Source organism: Neovison vison, chromosome 1, assembly GCF_020171115.1.
Source record: "Neovison vison isolate M4711 chromosome 1, ASM_NN_V1, whole genome shotgun sequence".
NCBI lineage: Eukaryota > Metazoa > Chordata > Mammalia > Carnivora > Mustelidae > Neogale > Neogale vison.
The window spans coordinates 113,605,460-113,624,470 of NC_058091.1; the positions used below are offsets into that span (position 1 = coordinate 113,605,460).

Consider the following 19,011-nt stretch of genomic DNA (forward strand, 5'->3'; position numbering starts at 1 on the left):
TAATCATGTTAAATGATCTCTTTAGTTAATTGTTTAATTTGTTTACTAATATTCTGTTGAGGATTTTCATATCTCTTTTCACAGGAATATTGGCCTGTGATTTTATTTTTTTGTGGTGTCCTTATCTGGTATCAGAGTAATGCTAGCCTTGTAAAATGAGTAGAAAAGTGTTCCCTTCTTGGAGCACCTGTGTGGCTCAGTCAGTTGAGCATCCAACTCTTGATTTTGGCTCAGGTCATGATCTCAGGATTATTGAAATCAAGCCACATGTCAGGCTTCATGCTCAGCAGGGAAACTGTTTGAGATTCTCCCTATCCCTCTGCCCTCCATCCCACATTTGCTCTCTCCCCTTCTCTAAAATAAATAAATAAATAAATCTTTTAAAAAATTTTTTTAAGTGTTCCCTTCTTTTTTGTTTTTTGGGGTTTTTTGTTTGTTTGTTTTGTTTTGTTTTGTTTTGTTTTGGAAGAGTTTGAAAAGAAGTGGTATTAATGTATTAATGTTTGGTGTATTTCACCGATGAAGACTTGCTGTCTATTGGGAAGTATTGATTATTGATTCAATCTTACTATTAATTCATTTGTTCAGATTTAATATTTTTTATGATTCAGTCTTGCCAAGTTGCATATTTCTAAGAATTTATTCCTTTATTTTACCTTGTACAGGTTGTTGGCATATAATTGTTCAGAAGAGGGCTATTGGTTTCTAATTTTAATTTCTCATAACAGGGTATCCTGTACCAGGACTTTAGTATTAGGACTAAGCTGACCTTACAAAATGAGTTCAGAAGTGGAATTAGGTTTATTTCCTCTTTTTTAATAAAAAAAAAAAGCTTTTGTAAGATTGGTATAATTTATTCTTCAAATATATTTCAAATAATTCTCCAGTGAAGATAGTTCATTCTGGCATGTTTATTTTATTTTATTTTTTTTTAAAGATTTTATTTATTTATTTGAGAGAGAGAGACAGTGAGAGAGAGCACGAGCGAGGAGAAGGTCAGAGAGCGAAGCAGACTCCCCATGGAGCTGGGAGCCTGATGCGGGACTCGATCCCGGGACTCCAGGATCACGCCCTGAGCCGAAGGCAGTCGTCCAACCAACTGAGCCACCCAGGCGTCCCATTTTTAGTTGTCCTTTAATTATGAATTCAATTTCTTTATTAGTTATAGGGCTATTCAGGTTTTCTATTTCTTTTGTGTTAGTTTTGCTAATTTGAAAATTTTAAGGACTTCCTCTATTAAATCCATGTTAATTATTTTGTTGGCATAAAATTGTTAATAATATTCTTTCATTTATCTTTTAATTAATCTAGGGTTTGTAGTGATGTCCGCTCTTCTGGTAATTACATTTTATATTTTTTTTCTTGATCAATCAAAGGAATCAGTTTTATTAGTCCCTTCCAGGAGCCATATTTTTTTATTTTATTCATTTTCTTTAGATTATTGATTTTTAAATTTAATACTTTATTAGTTGCCACTCTCATCTTTATTATTTTCTTCTTTGCCCTATATTTAATTATTATTGTTATTTCATTAATTTTATTCTTAAGGTGGAAACTTAGATAATTGATTTTATGATTTTTTTAAAGATTTTCTTCATTTTATTTTAGAGAGAGAGAGAGAGAGAGAGAGCATGAGGGGGAGGGAGAAGAAGAGGGAGAGGGAAAGAGAAAGAGAAGCAGCCCCCTCACTGAGTGGGGAGCCTGATATGAGGTTCAATCCCACAACCCTTAAATCTTCATCTGAGCTGAAACCAAGAGTCAGACACTTAGCTAACTGATCCACCCAGGTGCCCCTAATTGTTTCTTTTGCAATAAAATGTTTAATTCCACAATTTTCTGTCTAAGAAGTGTTTTAGGTGCATATTACAAATTTTGATAGATTATCTTTTTTTATTATCTGGATTAATACATATTTTAAGTTGTGATTTTTTTTTTGGACCTTGTCATATTTTGGGTATGTGTTGCTTGATTTCCAAAATTACGCTATTTCCAGAATTTTTAAGTTATTATCTTCTAATTTTATTGAGTTTGGAATTTTTTTTTTTTTTTGGTCTGAAAGAGAGAGAGAGAAAGGGAATGAGAGAGAGCATGAGCAGGGAGGAGAGGGAGAAGCAGGCTTCCCACAAGCAGGGAGCTAGATGCAGGGCCCAGGACCCCAAGATCATGATCTGAGCGAAGGGCAGATGTTTAATCAACTGAGCCACCCAGTCACCCCTAATTTTATTTAATTTTGATCAGAGAATATATGCTATGTAGTATCAGTTCTCTAATGTATTGAGTTGTTTGTTTGTTTGTTTGTTTGTTTTTAATGGCCAACCTGTGGTTTACCTTGGTGGCTATTCCCTTTGACTTGAGAAGAATGCTTGTTCAGCTTCATGATCCCGATAGCTATTCTCTGTCAGGCCTTCCAAAGTCTTACCTTGCACAAAAGCAATTTACTATTTGGATAAAGACTCATAAAGATCCAGCTATACCCATTTATGGGTTACCAGTATGGTACCACACAAAACTTACACACCAGAATAAAATATTTTTTACCATAAGAATTACACATGTATTTTTTAATCTTTTTAAAAAATGTCTTAAGTTTTTATTTAATCTAGTTAACATTGAGTATAATATTGGTTTTAGGAGTAGAATTTAGTGATTCATCACTTAAATAAAACACCCAGTACTCATTACAAGTGCCCTCCTTAATACCTATCACAGTTTTAGCATATACCCTGCCCACAACCCTTCAAGCAAGCCTCAGTTTATTTCTTATGATTAGGAGTCTCTTATGGTTTGTCTGCCTCTATGATTTCATCTTGTTTTATTTTTCTTTCCTTTCCCTTTGATCCTCTGTTGTTTCTTAAATTCCACATGTGAGTAAGCTCATATGACAATTGTCTTTCTCTGATTGACTATTTCATTTAGCATAACACTCTCTACTTCCATCCACATCATTGCAAATGCAAGATTTCTTTCTTTCTTTCTTTCTTTCTTTCTTTCTTTCTTTTTTTTTGATGGCTGAGTAGTATTTCAGTGTATATAGGTACCATATCTTCTTTATCCATTCACCTGTTGATGGACATCTGGGCTCTTTCCATAGTTTGGCTACTATGAACATTGCTGCTATAAACATTGGGGTGCAGGTTCCCCTTCAGATCACTAGTGCATTTGCTGGGTCTTAGGATAACTCTATTTTTAACTTTTTGAGGAACCCTCATACTGTTTTCCAGAGCAGCTGTACCAGCTTGCATTCCCACCAACAGCGTTAAGAGTGTTCCCCTTTCCCCACATCCTTGCCAACATCTGTTGTTTTCTGACTTATTAATTTTAGCCATTCTGAACCGTGTGAGGTGGTATCTCAATGTGGTTTTGATTTGTATTTCCCTGATGCCAAGTGACGTTGAGCGTTTTTTGTGTCTATTAGCCATTTATATGTCTTCTTTGGAGAAATGTGTGTTCATGTCTTCTGCCCATTTCTTGATTGCATTATTTGGTTTTTGGGTGTTGAGTTTGATAAGTCCTCTATAGATTTTGGATACTAGCCCTTTATCTGATAAGACATTTGCAAATGTTCTCCCCCATTCTATGAATTATCTTTTGGTTTTGTTGACTGTTTTCTTTACTGTGCAAAACTTTTTATCTTGATGAAGTCCCAGTAGTTAATTTTGTTTTTTTAAAGATTTGACGGGGAGAGAGAGAGAGATCACAAGTAGAGAGAGAGAGGAAGGGAAGCAGGCTCCCTGCTGAGCAGAGAGCCCGATGTGGAACTCGATCCCAGGACCCTGAGATCATGACCTGAGCCAAAGGCAGCGGCTTAACCCACTGAGGCACCAAGCACCCCCCCAGTAGTTCATTTTTGCCTTTCTTTCCCTTGCCTTTGGAGACATGCCTTTCCAGAAGTTGCTGGAGCTGAGGTCACCGATGTTGCTGCCAGTGTTCTCCTCTAGGATTTTGGTAGATTTCTGTCTCACATTTAGGTCTTTCATCCATTTTGAGTCTATTTTTGTGTATGGTGTAAGGAAATGGTCCAGTTTCATTCTTCTGCATGTAGCTGTCCAATTTTCCAAGCACCATTTGTTGAAGAGACTTTTGTCCATTGGACATTCTTTCCTGCTTTGTGGAAGATTAGTTGCCCATAGAATTGAGGGACCATTTCTGGGTTCTCTATTCTGTTCCATTTATCTATGAGTCTGTTTTTGTGCCAATACTATACTGTCTTGATGATTACAGCTTTGTAATATAGCTTAAAGTCTAGAATTGTGATGCCATCAGCTTTTGTTTTCTTTTTTGACATTCCTTTGATTATTAGGGGACTTTTCTGGTTCCATACAAATTTTAGTATTATTCGTTCCAGCTCCGTGAAAAACGTTGATAGTATTTTGATAGAGATTGCACTGAATCTACACACAATAATTTTGTTGCCTTTCTTCATCATACATTCCTATGTGAGATAAAATACATATGAAAATTTTGTATTACCAATGAATATATAAAAATGTATTGTATCAGATTTGAAAAATGCAGATGTTATCAAATGCATATAATCCATTTGGAAATGGGGTGAACCATTAAATAAGGTCATTTAGCTAAACATCTGGAACAAATTCCAGGAACTACACAATATTCAGAAAACCAGAGAATGGAGTATATGTGGGAAACAGCTGTTGATGACGTTGAAAAAAGTAGGAAAGAACCACAGTATGCTAAACAAGAGTTATCATTATATCTTGAATACAGGGAGTGATTTTGTTGAATTTAAATTTTGGAAGATGTGAAAATGGTTTGGAAGATTTATTGCAGGGGCAATAGGAGGAGGATGAAAATCTGTTAGGATATCAGTTATAAAAATCTTGATATGAAGAGATCATGACCTCAAATAAGTCAGTACAATGGGAACAGACATGAGGAAGCAAATTTGAGTCATGATATTCAGAAATCAGTTAAGATTTGATGAAGCATTAGGGAAAAAGATAAGCTAGGATCATTCTCAGATTGTTTGGTTTAGTTGTGGGTGGTGGTACTATTAACTGAGACAAACAATACACAGTACACAATACACAAACAATACACAATAAGAGTGCCAGGAATGGCCAATAATCCCTGTACCAGCGGATGAAAGATTAGTCCAAACTTCCCTGTGAAAGAGCGGAGAAGTCAAGGGGGTCAGCACTCAGAGATGAAGACCCTTTGCTCTTCTTTGCTCCCACATTTATTGGTCCTTTGGGATAATGACAACTCCTTATCACTGTTTCTTAACCATGTGACATGTGACCAGGGGTCTTACTGAAAGTAGGAGAATCTGTTTACGGGATTGATAGCATATGCTAATCTGGGTGTTCTACTAAATGTAGCCTAAGGGACAATGCATACAGCTCTTAGATCACAGGGTGATGGTTTGGGCTAAGAAAGCTTTGGGGAAATAACTCCCCACAGCATTCCAATGGCAGAGTGGTCACGCTGGCCTTGGAGCATTCCAAAGGCCTATGCCCTTCTCTGATATCTTCCTTCACCCACAGAAGACCTACATCCTTCTCCAAAACCTTCCTTTGCCCCCATTGGCCTCTGTGTTACATTTTACCAAGCCAGGTATTATGGCTGATTTCATGGTTTACATTAACCCCAACACAAGAGTAAGTTTTGTAGAAAGCATACTCAATTCTGTTTAGTATGTTTTAAGTTTGAGGCTCTTGTGTTACATTCAAGTGGCCATATGTAGTAGATAAGAGGATATATAGTTTCAGATATTTTACTAGATGCCTGAGCTAGAGATTATGACTTTAAAATCTAAAGCTCATAGTATAGGATAGTCTGTTTGGATACAAAATAAAGTTAAACGGCCAGTTACTTTTCAAATCTCATTAATTTAGTTTCTATTTTACATATCTTATAATGGAAATACTGTGTTGGTGTAGTAATCATCAATACAATTTATTAAACAAATACTCATTTATCATATAAGCCTTCTGAAAAAATATTTTTCAGAAGGGGTTGTGGTAAAAATATAGAAATCCTGTTTCCATCATACATGGAATATATTGAAGTAAGAAATGCGGAGAAGCAAAAATGGAGCTCTGTGTAACATTAACATTTAATAAGAGAGTGAAGAAGGAAGATTTTTATTGAGGACTATGAGAAGAGGTAATGCAAATCAGGTTAGACTAAAACAGAAAATTATCATTAATATGCAGAAACCAAGAAAGATGGGTAGTCATAAATTCCATGTATTCAGTGTCTATAAGTGAAATTAGCACCATGAAGAGATCACTAATGTCTGTGAAAGATAATTAAATACAGCTGTGGGGACTGGAGTCAGATTGTTGAGAAATAAAGGGGATATAAGGAAGTGGAGAGGAAATTTATTTCGGTTGCTTTATCAGGTAGCTTGATTTTATTTTCTTTATATTTCTTTTTTTCAAGTAACTTGATTTTAAAGAGGATAGAGAAAAAGTGACTAGAGAGAGACTAAGTTCAAAGAAAAGTTTTGATTATTCTATATGCTTTAATAGTTATGTGCTAAGATGGAAGGAGTAATAGAGAAAGCAAGATTGAAGACACAAGAAAATGAAAGGGTAAGTGAATGAATGAAGTCCTCACTGGGCAGAAGGGTTGGTATCCAGAGTGCAGGTGTGTGCATTTACTTTCCATGAATGGAGGGACATCTTATACCTTGCCTTATGTCCTAATGGAAGAACATATTGTAATGTCAGTCAGGACATAGAAAACAAGTATCAGCATGTATTTGGATGCTACTAAAGCACAAAGATTCTTGATTGAATAAAAAAAAAATACAATTCAGTCTTGTGCTGTATATAGAAAGAAATATGCCTTCAGCAAAATTACATGAGTAGATAACCTAAGGATAGGGAAACATATCTGTCAAAGATGAGCCAAAAGAGAATAAAAATAGCAATATTAGAATTCAGTTCACAAAAATTCCACAATTGCTTCCCTACATTTTATGATTAACTCAGCACAGCAACCAAGAAACGCTGTTAAAACCTAATATATATCAGGTCATTTCTGTGCTCGTGTATTTTATAAACTTTCAAAAGGGAAACCATACACCCATGAAATAGTAACAAAAATAACAAAAGACTGGGAGAAACACACACACACTGAAACAAGTACCAGAGAGAACTCTCATTTTCATCTACTTAGTTACCGATTATTTCCTACTATCTCATCTACTATTGTCAAAAAAGTTGAAATATCACCTTGATAATTTTGTTCCCAGATTCTGCTAGGAGTGCCTTCACTGAATAGAGAAAGTTAGGAAAATGAATATAAGTACTCAGAAAATGCAACATCTATAATAAAGTCGAGTATCCCCTGTTTTCTTTTTCACGTTTTTCAAAATGGTAGTGTAATTATTTTTGAATACTGTATTAAATACAAGTGAATATTTCCACTCTTGATCTTTTTAAAAAAATCTTCATGCTTATATTATTTTTATGTTATAATAACTAAATATCTCAGATGGATTTTTATAAGCAACATGCTTGTGTTAATATAGGAATTCTGTACCTCATTGTCATGAATCACCTTAGTTTAATATCATTGAGAGTAAATCTAAGGCTCATTTTTTCTGCTCTGTGTGTCTGGATCTGTAAACATTTCATGCAAAGGCAAATATAAAGTATTTCTTCCATCTGAATATCATTTTTTTCCCATAAAATGGTCTACTGTATTTCTTAAGGATTCCTTAGATGGAATTTAAAATGCTGTTAGTGCAAAAGTTCTGAATTAAAATTTTCACATGTTCATATTTCTGATGTATGGCATGGAGTTTCAGAAGCCATGTCTCATCACAATAATCTTTCGTTTAAGTCTGTGTATGTTGCTTAACATCTGTAAATTGTTAAGATGAGGTATTACACAGACTTGCTTTGGTTTAGATCAGTTTGGAACACATCCCAGGACACTTAATCAGGGTATAATCCGGCACCGTGAAGTCTTTAAAAAGGGGTGTGTGTGTGTGTGTGTGTGTGTGTGTGTATTTTAAATAAATTGAATTTTTTTTGTAGAAATATTTGTGTCTTGCCCTTTTTAAAAAAATAAGTTAAGAAAGGCTCCCTATCCCACTTTTGAGATTATCTATAGTTGTAGGCAAGCCTAATACTTGATACTAAACTCAAAAACAATCTGTAAAAATACATAACTGTGTTGCTTCTCAGCAACTGTTTGACCATTTTTATACATGCCTGAAATGTTTGATATGAACTATGTTGAAAGGTACAACAAATATTCTATTGTATTTTCATCTAATTTCCTTAAAATGTGTATAAGGAGTTTCTTCTTTATTTGTAAACTCTGTGGCAAGAGTAATTTATATAACTAATGGTAGAGACTGGGAGAAAGATTTTATTTTATTTTATTTAATAAAAAGTTCTTTATTTTTGTAGTTAATTTTGATTTCAGATTAGAGTATAGATTGGCCACACTTATGATTAATCTTGAAATATACATTTTTAAATGTATATGCAAGGAAATAAAGCATCGTAAAAAATTTTCCTGTGTTAAGAATAAACAAAATTAATGAAACATTCAGACTTAAGTGAATAAATAATTTTTTTTGTTTTGTTTTGTTTTTTTTTCTTTTAAAGAGTTTTATTTATTTATTTGACAGAGAGAGATCACAAGTAGGCAGAGAGGCAAGCAGAGAGAGAGAGAGGAGGAAGCAGGCTCCCTGCTGAGCAGAGAGCCCGATGTGGGACTCGATCCCAGGACCCTGAGATCATGACCTGAGCCGAAGGCAGCGGCTTAACCCACTGAGCCACCCAGGCGCCCAATAAATAATATTTTAAAAACATTAAGGTAGTTGCTTCTAGTTACAGACTGTAACCTTTTGTATCAGTTTGAAATGAAATTAAATGAATTTTGATATTTAATAATTTAATATTGTTTTAATGATAACCATATTTTGTTTGCTTTTAATAAAACACTCCTGTGGAAATTCTGCACATATTCAAAATTTGAAACTTGCTCAAATCTGGCAATTACTTTTCATTGGCCCATCTTTATGACACTTAAAAATATGAAAATTGGGGGATACCTGCGTGGCTCAGTTGTTGGGCGTCTGCCTTTGACTCAGGTCATGATCCCAGGGTCCAAGGATAGAGCCCCTCATTGGGCTTCCTGCTCAACGGGAAGCCAGCTTCTCCCTCTCCCACTCCCCTTTTTGTGTTCCCCCTCTTGCTGTGTCTCTCTCTGTCAAAGAAGTAAATCTTTTTTTAAAAATATAAAATTTGGAGTGCCTGGGTGGCTCAGGGGGTTAAGCATCCAACTCTTGGTTTCAGCTCAGGTCATGATATCAAGGTTGTATCAAGGTTGTAAGATTGGGCCTTACTTCTAGCTCACTCCCAGACCTTATTTCCACTGCTCATGCCTGTACACTCTCTCTCAAATAAATTAAATATAATTTTTTTAAATTAAATATTTATTTATTTATTTATTTATTTATTTGACAGAGATAGAGAGCTCAAGCAGGTGGAGTGGCAGACAGAAGGAGAGGAAAAAGCCACTGAGGAAAGAGCATGATGTGGGACTCAATCCCAAACTGAACAGAAGGCAGCCACTTAACTGACTGAGCCACCCAGGCTTCCCAATAAATAAAATCTTTAAAAAAAACATGAAACAATCTAAATAAGATTTTGCTAACAATTTTCTAGAAAATATTCAGATGTATAAAGAAGAGTCTCCTTTACCCTTCTTTTTATTAGTATTTTAATGTTCCTTTCTGCCTCTTTATTTAACTTAACTCCACTTGGGGAATTTTTAATTAATTGTATATTTTATTGTGTTTTCTGGGTGACTTTAAGGGAAATTTATGTTTATCCTAAATACACTTTAATATTTTCTAGATAAGGACTTACTTTTGATGATGAATAGTGTTTTGCTTATAGTGTAGTAAATACAAATTTAACGTCTAATTAGTGATTTAAAATCGTCAAAAGATTCTCACCAATCTCTTTGAATTGCATGATTTCAGACCTTATTGCTGTTTTGTCAGCTAAAGAGGCAACCAATGAGGTGGCATATCACCTGCCCCAGCTAGGGTCTGGGCAGAGGATAATCGGGACCATTGGCATGAAGTCCTTGCCTGGGGATATTGCCTTTATAATGTTATCCTTGATAAGACTATGTTCAATCAATCAGAATTTCTGAGGGACCTTATTTATGACATGAAAAGATCATGATATATTGTGCATAATATTGCCTCATTTGAGAAGAATTTTGAATTACAAATATATTCCATAATTCCTTTATTTTGTTATGGGCTTATAAAATGAACTGTTTTCCTTGTTCAACATGTTAGCAAGTGGGAATTCAACTAACTGCTTTTGTGAATCTAGTTCATTTCATTTTATGACCTGAGCAAGTGTAGAGGAATGAATTAATAAGCTGTGTCCATCTTAAACTTTTTATAGTAAACATCTCTTAAGTCTTAGTTGTCCCCATAGTATGCATTCATTTGAGTTTTCTGGCTTGGAAAGCAACAGTTCTTAATAGTTCATACAGATGAAATTTCCCTTGTTAAAAATATATTCTTTTATTTTTAAGATTTTATTTATTTATTTGACAGAGATCACAAGTAGGCAGAGAAGCAGGAAGAGAGAGAGGAGGAAGCAGGCTCCCTGCTGAGCAGAGAGCCCAATGCAGGGCTTGATCCCAGGACCCTCCCAGGACCCTGGGATCATGACCTGAGCCGAAGGCAGACACTTTAACCCACTGAGCCACACAGGATCCTCTCTATTTTTAATTTCTTAAGGAATCTCTACACTGTTTTCCAAAGTGGCTGCATCAACTTGCATTCCCACCAACAGTGTAAGAGGTTTCCTGAATGCTTTTTTCTGTCTTTTTTTTTTTTTTAAGATTTTATTTATTTATTTGACAGAGATCACAAGTAGGCAGAGAGGCAGGCAGAGAGAGAGGGGGAAGCAGGGTCCCTGAGAGCCCGATGCGGGGCTCGATCCCGGACCCTAGGATCATGATCTGAGCTAAAGGCAGAGGCTTTAACCCATTGAGCCACCCAGGCACCCCCCAAAATATATTCTCTTTCTCCCTCTTTTTCTTATTCTCACTTTATCTTTTATCTTATTTTGTAGCTATCATTATAGTTTTTCTTTTATTCAACTGAAGGTTTTTAGTAGTACATTTTCTTCTTTTTGCTAGTAAACAAGGCTTCATCTTTCACTATCTTAATATTGGTTCTCACTTAATATAGCTGGGATTTATTCATCCTTTTGTGATATTTTTGAGTAATGGTTCACTGTCAGTATTTGTGAAAACAAGGGCCTGGAGTTTGGTGAACAGCCTTTCCTGCAGATGCTGTCTCTGAAGTAAGAAGGAAAACTGACATGTGTTCAGAGCAAAGCCTCTGAGACAGGGAGGTGGAATTATACCACAAAGCAGAGGGAATGGAGCTGTTTGAGAAGAACATGGGGGTGGAGGTGCCTGGGTGGCTCAGTGGGTTAAAGCCTCTGCTTTCGGCTCAGGTCATGATCCCAGGTCATGATCCCAGAGTCCTGGGATCAAGCCCCACATTGGGCTCTCTGCTCAGCAGGGATCCTGCTTCCCTTCCTCTTTCTCTGCCTGCCTCTCTGCCTGCTTGTGATCTCTTTGTCAAATAAATAAATAAAACTTAAAAAAAAAAGTCTCATGGGGCGGTAGGCACCTGTTTTAGCTCTGTCTACTGGGTGTTGCTGCTATTACTATTCATCATCTCTGTTATCATTACTGTCCTCATTTTTGCATTCATTTTCAATGTCACCAAGAGGAGAGCTGATGTATAGATTTATTTTAAGTGGTAAAACATTTTCTAATTTATCAGTGGATGTGTTTCTGGATGACTGTTCCAAAGTAGCATCTCTAGTGGAAATGGTATGGGAGAGGTCTCATATGAATAAACCCAGCCCCAAATTTATTGCTTTAGTAAATATGCATGTGGAAACTTTTATAGCACAATATAAACCTGAGGTCACTGTATCAGTAATAAGCTAGAGAAGATATACAGGTTGACCTTTTCTTTTCTGCCTACCTTATATTGTTTGTTCCATATGAATATCTTTTCAAATTGGCTTTAATAATGCATAAGTTTTGAGAAGACAGATATTTTCTACATCCTTCAAGACACGGAGGCTTATGTACATAAATATTAATTCTATGGCTCTTTACAACATTTTTCGAATCAATCAAACCCTGCTCAGAACATTTTTACTAACATACATTTTAAATGATACTTCAGATTCAGTCTTACAAAATGTGATGGGTACAAGGTAAAAGGAAAATCAGAATTACAGGGTTAGAACACCAGGAAACAACTCTACTCTGGTAACCTAGAGGTACTGTGGTTTCACATGGGTGCCAGTCTAGGCCTTTATGTCCTTGACTATGACTTGTGCAAGGATCATTTTCATAAGAAATTTGCAAGGATAAGTAGTAAGATGCCAAGCATTCTTCTTTTCCTTAAAAGATATTTTAATGTGCTAAAGAGAAATTATTTCCCAATGGCATAGACAATTTATGTTGTTCTCTCTTCTTTGAATAGGTTATGTGGGTATGCAATTTATGTCGAAAGCAACAAGAAATCTTAACCAAATCTGGGGCGTGGTTCTTTGGAAGTGGCCCTCAGCAGCCAAGTCAGGATGGAACTTTAAGTGACACAGCTACAGGTGCTGGTTCTGAGGTACCGAGAGAAAAGAAAGCGCGGCTCCAAGAGCGGTCGCGGTCTCAGACACCCCTGAGCACAGCAGCTGCCACCGCCCAGGACACAGCTCCTCCCAGCGCTCAGCCCGACAGGAGCAAAGGGGCTGAGTCCTCACAGCAAGCCGTGGGGCCCGAGCAGAAGCCGATTTCATCCAGGTCTAGAAGTGAACCTCCGAGAGAGAGGTAATAGTTCATTAACCCTGTAAGCAAAAGGCAAGGTTTTGTATTAAGAGTAAACCTATTTTCCAGAATTTAATTGCTATTAAGAGGAACATGTGGAGGGGTGGCTCAGTTGGTTAAGCAGCTGCCTTCGGCTCAGGTCATGATCCCGGCGTCCTGGGATCGAGTCCCACATCGGGCTCCTTGCTCGGCAGGGAGCCTGCTTCTCCCTCTGCTTCTGCCTGCCTCTCTGTCTGCCTGTGCTTGCTCTCTCTCCCTCTCTCTGACAAATAAATAAATAAAATCTTTAAAAAAAAAAAAAAAAAAAGAGGAATATGTGGAGGTACTTCTCAGGCCCCACAGGGAAGGCAGCCACAGGCCTAAGGTGCTTTGTTCATCTCTAGAAAGCACTGTTCCTCAAGGAGACCTTTATTGAAAAGCTTTTCTTTCATAACATGCACACAGGTAAACAGGTTACCCGAGTGAGATACTGACTTCCAGCCTTGAACTCAGAAGAGCTCTTAAATCATTTATTCACTTATAGAATTAGCACTTTAATGGAAAGCATGCTGAGAGAGTATGAGGGAACCTGACCTACTGGAAGGTACACAGGTACCTTCTTTGAGGACATTTCTTTTATGCTGAGCTCTGACAAGTGACTAGGAATGGATCAGTTGAAGAATGAAATGAGGACTGCAGTTATACGCACAGGCATGTGGCCTGAGGAAACAAGTTCTCATGTGAGAACCTAAAGGATGCCCACTGCCAAGAGTATGAGTAGCAGAGGAGAGCAGTGGAGAGCCCAGGACAGGTGGCTGGTTAGGTATCAGGGCCCAAGTCAGACTGGGCCTTTTGGCCAAGTTAAATTTTATAGATTTTATCCTAGGAATAATGGAAAGCTACTGAGGGTTTTAATCATGGGCTAACGTGATCAGATAATTTACTTTAATTGATTCATTCTTTCATTCAACAATGCATCTATGATCAGACAGGAGGGTATGCACTGGGAGACACTTAACGAGGAGGATATAGCCCTTATTTATGAGGTTGGTAGTCTTGGGGACCTTTATATTGTTAGACTAGGTGTTTTGTTTATGTTTGTATAATCCTTATGCATCCCACTGTGTGGGAGAGTAGGTGCCAAGGAAGACTTTGGTTCCCCTTTCCAAGCAAAGCCCATATAATAACATCAAGGACTTCTTTTTTGTAGTTGTTGTTGTTTTTGTAAGATATTTATTTATTTATTTGACAGTTAGAGATCACAAGTATGTAGAGAGGCAGGCAGAGAGAGAGAGAGAGGAGAAATCAGGCTCTCTGCTGAGCACAGAGCCCGATGTGGGGCTCAATGTGGGGCTCGATCCCAGGACCCTGAGATCATGACCTGAGCCGAAGGCAAAGGCTTAACCCATTGAGCCACCCAGGCACCCCAACATCAAGGACTTCTAAGTTAAGCAGATCTTCCAGTCCTGGTTCTGTCACACTAGGCCGTAACTACCCATCTTGCAGGGCTGTGGCAAGGATTAAGTGGGAGCATGTGTTTAGAAGCTGGCATTCAATGAAAGAAGCCATTTTGCAAGCTAGTAGCCAATGTGTGTTTACTATAAGCAAACACTGTGCCAAGAATCAGAATATAAATAAGACCATGACATGATCCCTTTTCTGACAGACACTAGGGAAGACAACACACAATATCCTAAGGAAGACAGACACCTGGGCAATTAACTGTATAGTGGCTGATTTGATCAAACCTAGAAAATACATATAGTACTTTGGGAGCCACAGGAAAGTGGGGGTGCCTTCTGAATTAAGCTTTCTAGGATTTCTGGGAGTTATAGGGTAGAGAGGGTAGAAGGGGACATTTCAGAAAGAGAGAATGAGTGAACCTAAACTATGTGGAGAGTACACCAGATATAGTTCAGTGAAGGTATAATGGATAGCTTTTGGTGACAGACTGGTGGGTTAAAAAGAAACAAAAATATTAAAGGTGCATTTTGGGATTGATCAGGAAATGACACCTGTAAATAAAAGAATTTGGAGCTGTTGAGTTTTTAAAGAGAAAATATGAAGCCTGTTTTTGATATATGGTTTAAAAAAAAACCTACAAAGATTGCAGGAATAAGGATGCAGAAACAACTTTTTGTAACATTTTAGATGAAATTTAAAGAAGATTGTTAGGGACAAATGCTGTTACTGATTATAAAAGCTACTTACTGATGATATAAATACTTAAGAAAATACTGAGGTCATTGGGGGTATAGAAGGAAAAGAAGAGATGGGTGGCAACTTTGGGGAGATAAGTGAGACCAAAAGAAGGTTGTTAGTTGGTTTACAATGATTGTTGAAGAATTCTTCATCGAGAGTTAATGGAAATGGGATCATTAGAGGGAGGAGTGAGGAAAGGCATACCCAGGGAAGCAAAGATCAGAAAGATTGCCGAACTCCTTCCATTTTCATGACACTCTAGTTTTCCACAAAGCACTTTCAGAGATGGTCTTTCTCATGCTCATATGAGCTTTGCAAGGTAAGCATTATTTATCAGCATTTCAAGGAAAGTAAATTGATTCAGTATAAGCTTTAAACAAGATCCACTGTGCCTTAAGGAGCTACTAAATGTCTGTGGTACAATCCTCACACTCTTATGGAAACAATGTTTGATCATTGATACATGATCCTTTTTCGACTCTAACTTACATTGTAAAACTACAGAGCCACCCTTGGAATTACACCCTCGGATGAAAACCCCTTTCACTTCAAAAGACCATTGTGAACTAAATGTCCACAGCACAATTTGCCATGCTATTTTGCTTACTTATGCTGTTTGAAACCCTTCACCTTTTCTTTCCACCATTACTAGACCCTCCTCAAACTGACCCCAAGGTACTTTGGTAACCCACAATAGAAATTGCCCTTTTCTTCATCTTGTATTTTTTTCTTGATTTTTTAAAAAGATTTTATTTATTTATTTGAGAGAAAGAGACAGTAAGAGAGAGCATGAAAGGGGAGAAGGTCAGAGGGAGAAGCAGACTTCCTGTGGAGCTGGGAGTCTGATATGGGAGTAGATCCCAGGACTCCAGGATCATGACCTGAGCTGAAAGCAGTTGCTTAACCAACTGAGCCACCCAGGCGCCCTTTTTCTTGATTTTTATAGATGATGTCTGCTTTTGTACTTTCAGTCAAAAGATGTTCCCTTTGGAAAGCCCTTTATGGGCCTCAAAATAAAATAAAATAAAGAAAAGAAAAGCTTAGGTTGTTCCCACCTTAATAGCATGGTTTATCATGTAGTGTCAGGACACTTTGGACAAGGCCTCTACTTTTTGTAACTTCTGGTATAATTGCTGGAACATTCCCAAATTAGGGGCACTCCAATGTACAAGAAAGGGCTGAAAGGGGCAAATGAGTGAGATATCTACAATATTTAAAGACTGCCAAAACCTTTTATCTTTGCGGTGCCTTCAACCTTATGGGGAGAAAAGTGGAACACAAAACTGTTGTGTGTGTGTGGGGGGGGTGTTTTTGTGGTGTGGTTTTTGTTTTGTTTTGTTTTGTTTTGCATTGTGTTCTTAAATGGGGGAGAGGGAAAAGAAGGGGGGGAGGAAAAATGAATAATAATTAGAAACATTTCAGTATTTCTATTATTTTTGCCCAAGGAAGGTAAAATGAAGGCTAAGGTTCAACCATTTATTTCCTAACCAACTCCCTTAAAATTGTTTAGGTGCACATGACCTTGTTAAAATTACTTCTGTTCTACTATTAAAGAAGTGCCACTAGATTCAGTTTTTGAAATGGACATAGTTGTATTCACATTTCTTTAAAAGTTTCTATTATGATAGATTGTCACTATGTATATATCAAGTATATGTTTAGAATGGAGCTGAAATGTGTGCATTATCTTTTGGTACTATGTTATTACCCATATTAATTTCATCTAAAACATTTTTAAGTCTTTCATTCACAGCAGAATTAGCATACAACTTGTTCATTTATTGAATTAATTTATTGGTCCTTTTTATTCATCTAATTTATGGAGAATCTGAAATGTGAAAACAACTTTTTAAAGTTCCTTGGGATGCTGTTCTGTAAAGAGCTTTATTTAGAAAGCTAATCAGATACACAGGTTTAATGTGGTTATCAACTCGCTTAATTAGATGTCAAATTATAGCGAGTCCTTTGAAAGGCTTTAAATGGAATGCGAAGAAACGACGCTTCTTAGATCTGGTCTCCATTTGTAGCTTTATACATTGCTTTCCCTCTTCACGTCCCCGTATTATCACAGGAAGAAGACTCCGGGGCTCTCGGAGCAGAACGGTAAAGGAGCCCCGAAGAGCGAGCGGAAACGCGTGCCCAAGTCCTCAGCGCCACCGGGAGAGGGGGCGGTGGAAGAACGCGAGCGGAAAGAAAGGCGGGAAAGCCGAAGGCTCGAGAAAGGGCGGTCACAAGACTACCCGGACGTGCCGGAAAAGCGAGAGGACCGCAAAGCGGCGGACGACGAGAAGCAGAGGAAAGAGGAGGAGTACCAGACCAGGTACCGCAGCGATCCGAACCTGGCGCGGTACCCGGTGAAGCCGCCGCCGGAGGAGCAGCAGATGCGCATGCACGCCCGCGTGTCCCGTGCGAGGCACGAGCGGCGCCACAGCGACGTGGCTCTCCCGCGCACGGAGGCGGGCACCGCGCTGCCCGAGAGCAAGGCCGGCAAGCGCGCCCCGGCCGCTGCCAGGGCCTCGCCGCCGGAGTCGCCGCGGGCCTATTCGGCCGAGAGGACTGCGGAAGCCAGGGCGCCGGGCGCCAAGCAGCTCACGAACCACAGCCCGCCGGCACCCAGGCATGGGCCGGTCCCCGCAGAAGCCCTGGAGCCCAAAGCCCAGGAGCCCCTCAGGAAGCAGAGCCGCCTGGACCCCAGCTCCGCCGTCCTCATCAGGAAGTCCAAGCGCGAAAAGGTGGAGACGATGTTGCGGAACGACTCCTTGAGCTCCGATCAATCCGAGTCCGTGCGGCCGTCTCCTCCCAAGCCGCACCGCTCCAAGAGGGGCGGCAAGAAGCGGCAGATGTCCGTGAGCAGCTCCGAGGAGGAGGGCGTGTCTACGCCGGAGTACACCAGCTGCGAGGACGTGGAGCTCGAGAGCGAGAGCGTGAGCGAGAAAGGTAAGGCGGAGAGCTGCTCCCGCAGGCACCGGGACGCGGCTGCGCCGCGGAGGCGCTCCTAGGCCGAGCTCGGAGGCGCGCGGCGTGTGCGGGGCCCCGGAGGCGCGGGTGTGCGGAGCTCGGAGGTGCGCGCGCAGGGGGATCCGAGGCGCGTGTGTGCGGGGTGGGCGGGGTGAGAAGTGAGGGTCGAAAGGTGTAACGTGATGACCGTACTTAACACTGCAGTATGGTGTGTTAGGAAGTTCTGAGGGTAGATTCGGAAAGTTCACCTCCCAGGGGGAAGACGAATTCTCGCTAGGTAGGAAGATGGATGCTAGCGAAACTTTGGTCATCATTTGGCTGTCAGATCATTATGCGGTATATCTTAACATTTATACGGAGCTGAATGTCCTTTACATCTCCATAGTTCCACAGAAGGGGGGAAAAAAGTGCGGCGTGGAATGCTTACAGACAACAGCCTCACAGAGAACAGAGTAGAAGGTTTTAGCTTGCTTTGCTTGCTAGCTTGCTTTTTGGTAGAATTTTGAAACATAATCACAAGCTTCAAATTTGGGTTACAAAAGTTCTTCAAGACTTTGGCTCTTGTCATTCTGGGAAATTCAGTATGCAGTCTTGTGTTTTTAAGCTATTATTTTGGGGTGGGTTTGGGGGAAAACACTTTTCTAGAAAACCAAAACTATTCCTGAAAATGTACCCTTTTATTTATTTATTTATTTTAACTTTAGTGGTGTGATACTCCAGAGACGTAGTATTTTTCAAGTTTGTATTTTTCAAGTTTTGGGTCAGTCTTCTTCACGGCTTGTGAAGAAAGTATACCATGCTGATGTTATATATTGTTTTGGATAGTAACTTTGTAGTTCAAAGTTTATTTTACCTATCACATTACAAAACATTTTGGAGCATTGTGTGATAAGCTGGCTTTTTTTTTTTTTTTTTTTTTTTGGTCTTGTACTGCCATCTACAATACCTTGACCACATGTTACTATTTAAATTAATTACAACTAAAGAAACTTAAAA

General features: G+C 38.7%; 1 protein-coding gene across 36 annotated transcripts in view; it reads left to right on the forward strand.

Moving 5' to 3' along the window:
* The window catches only part of RIMS1 (regulating synaptic membrane exocytosis 1), a 498,418-nt gene that overhangs the window by 266,548 nt on the left and 212,859 nt on the right, over positions 1–19,011 (forward strand). For all 36 annotated transcript variants that reach the window (XM_044254066.1, XM_044254261.1, XM_044254144.1 and 33 more), the window contains 2 exons: positions 12,539–12,879; positions 17,129–17,994. In XM_044254066.1, the coding sequence (XP_044110001.1) occupies positions 12,539–12,879; positions 17,129–17,994 (1,207 nt within the window). The remainder of the gene's footprint in view (positions 1–12,538; positions 12,880–17,128; positions 17,995–19,011) is intronic.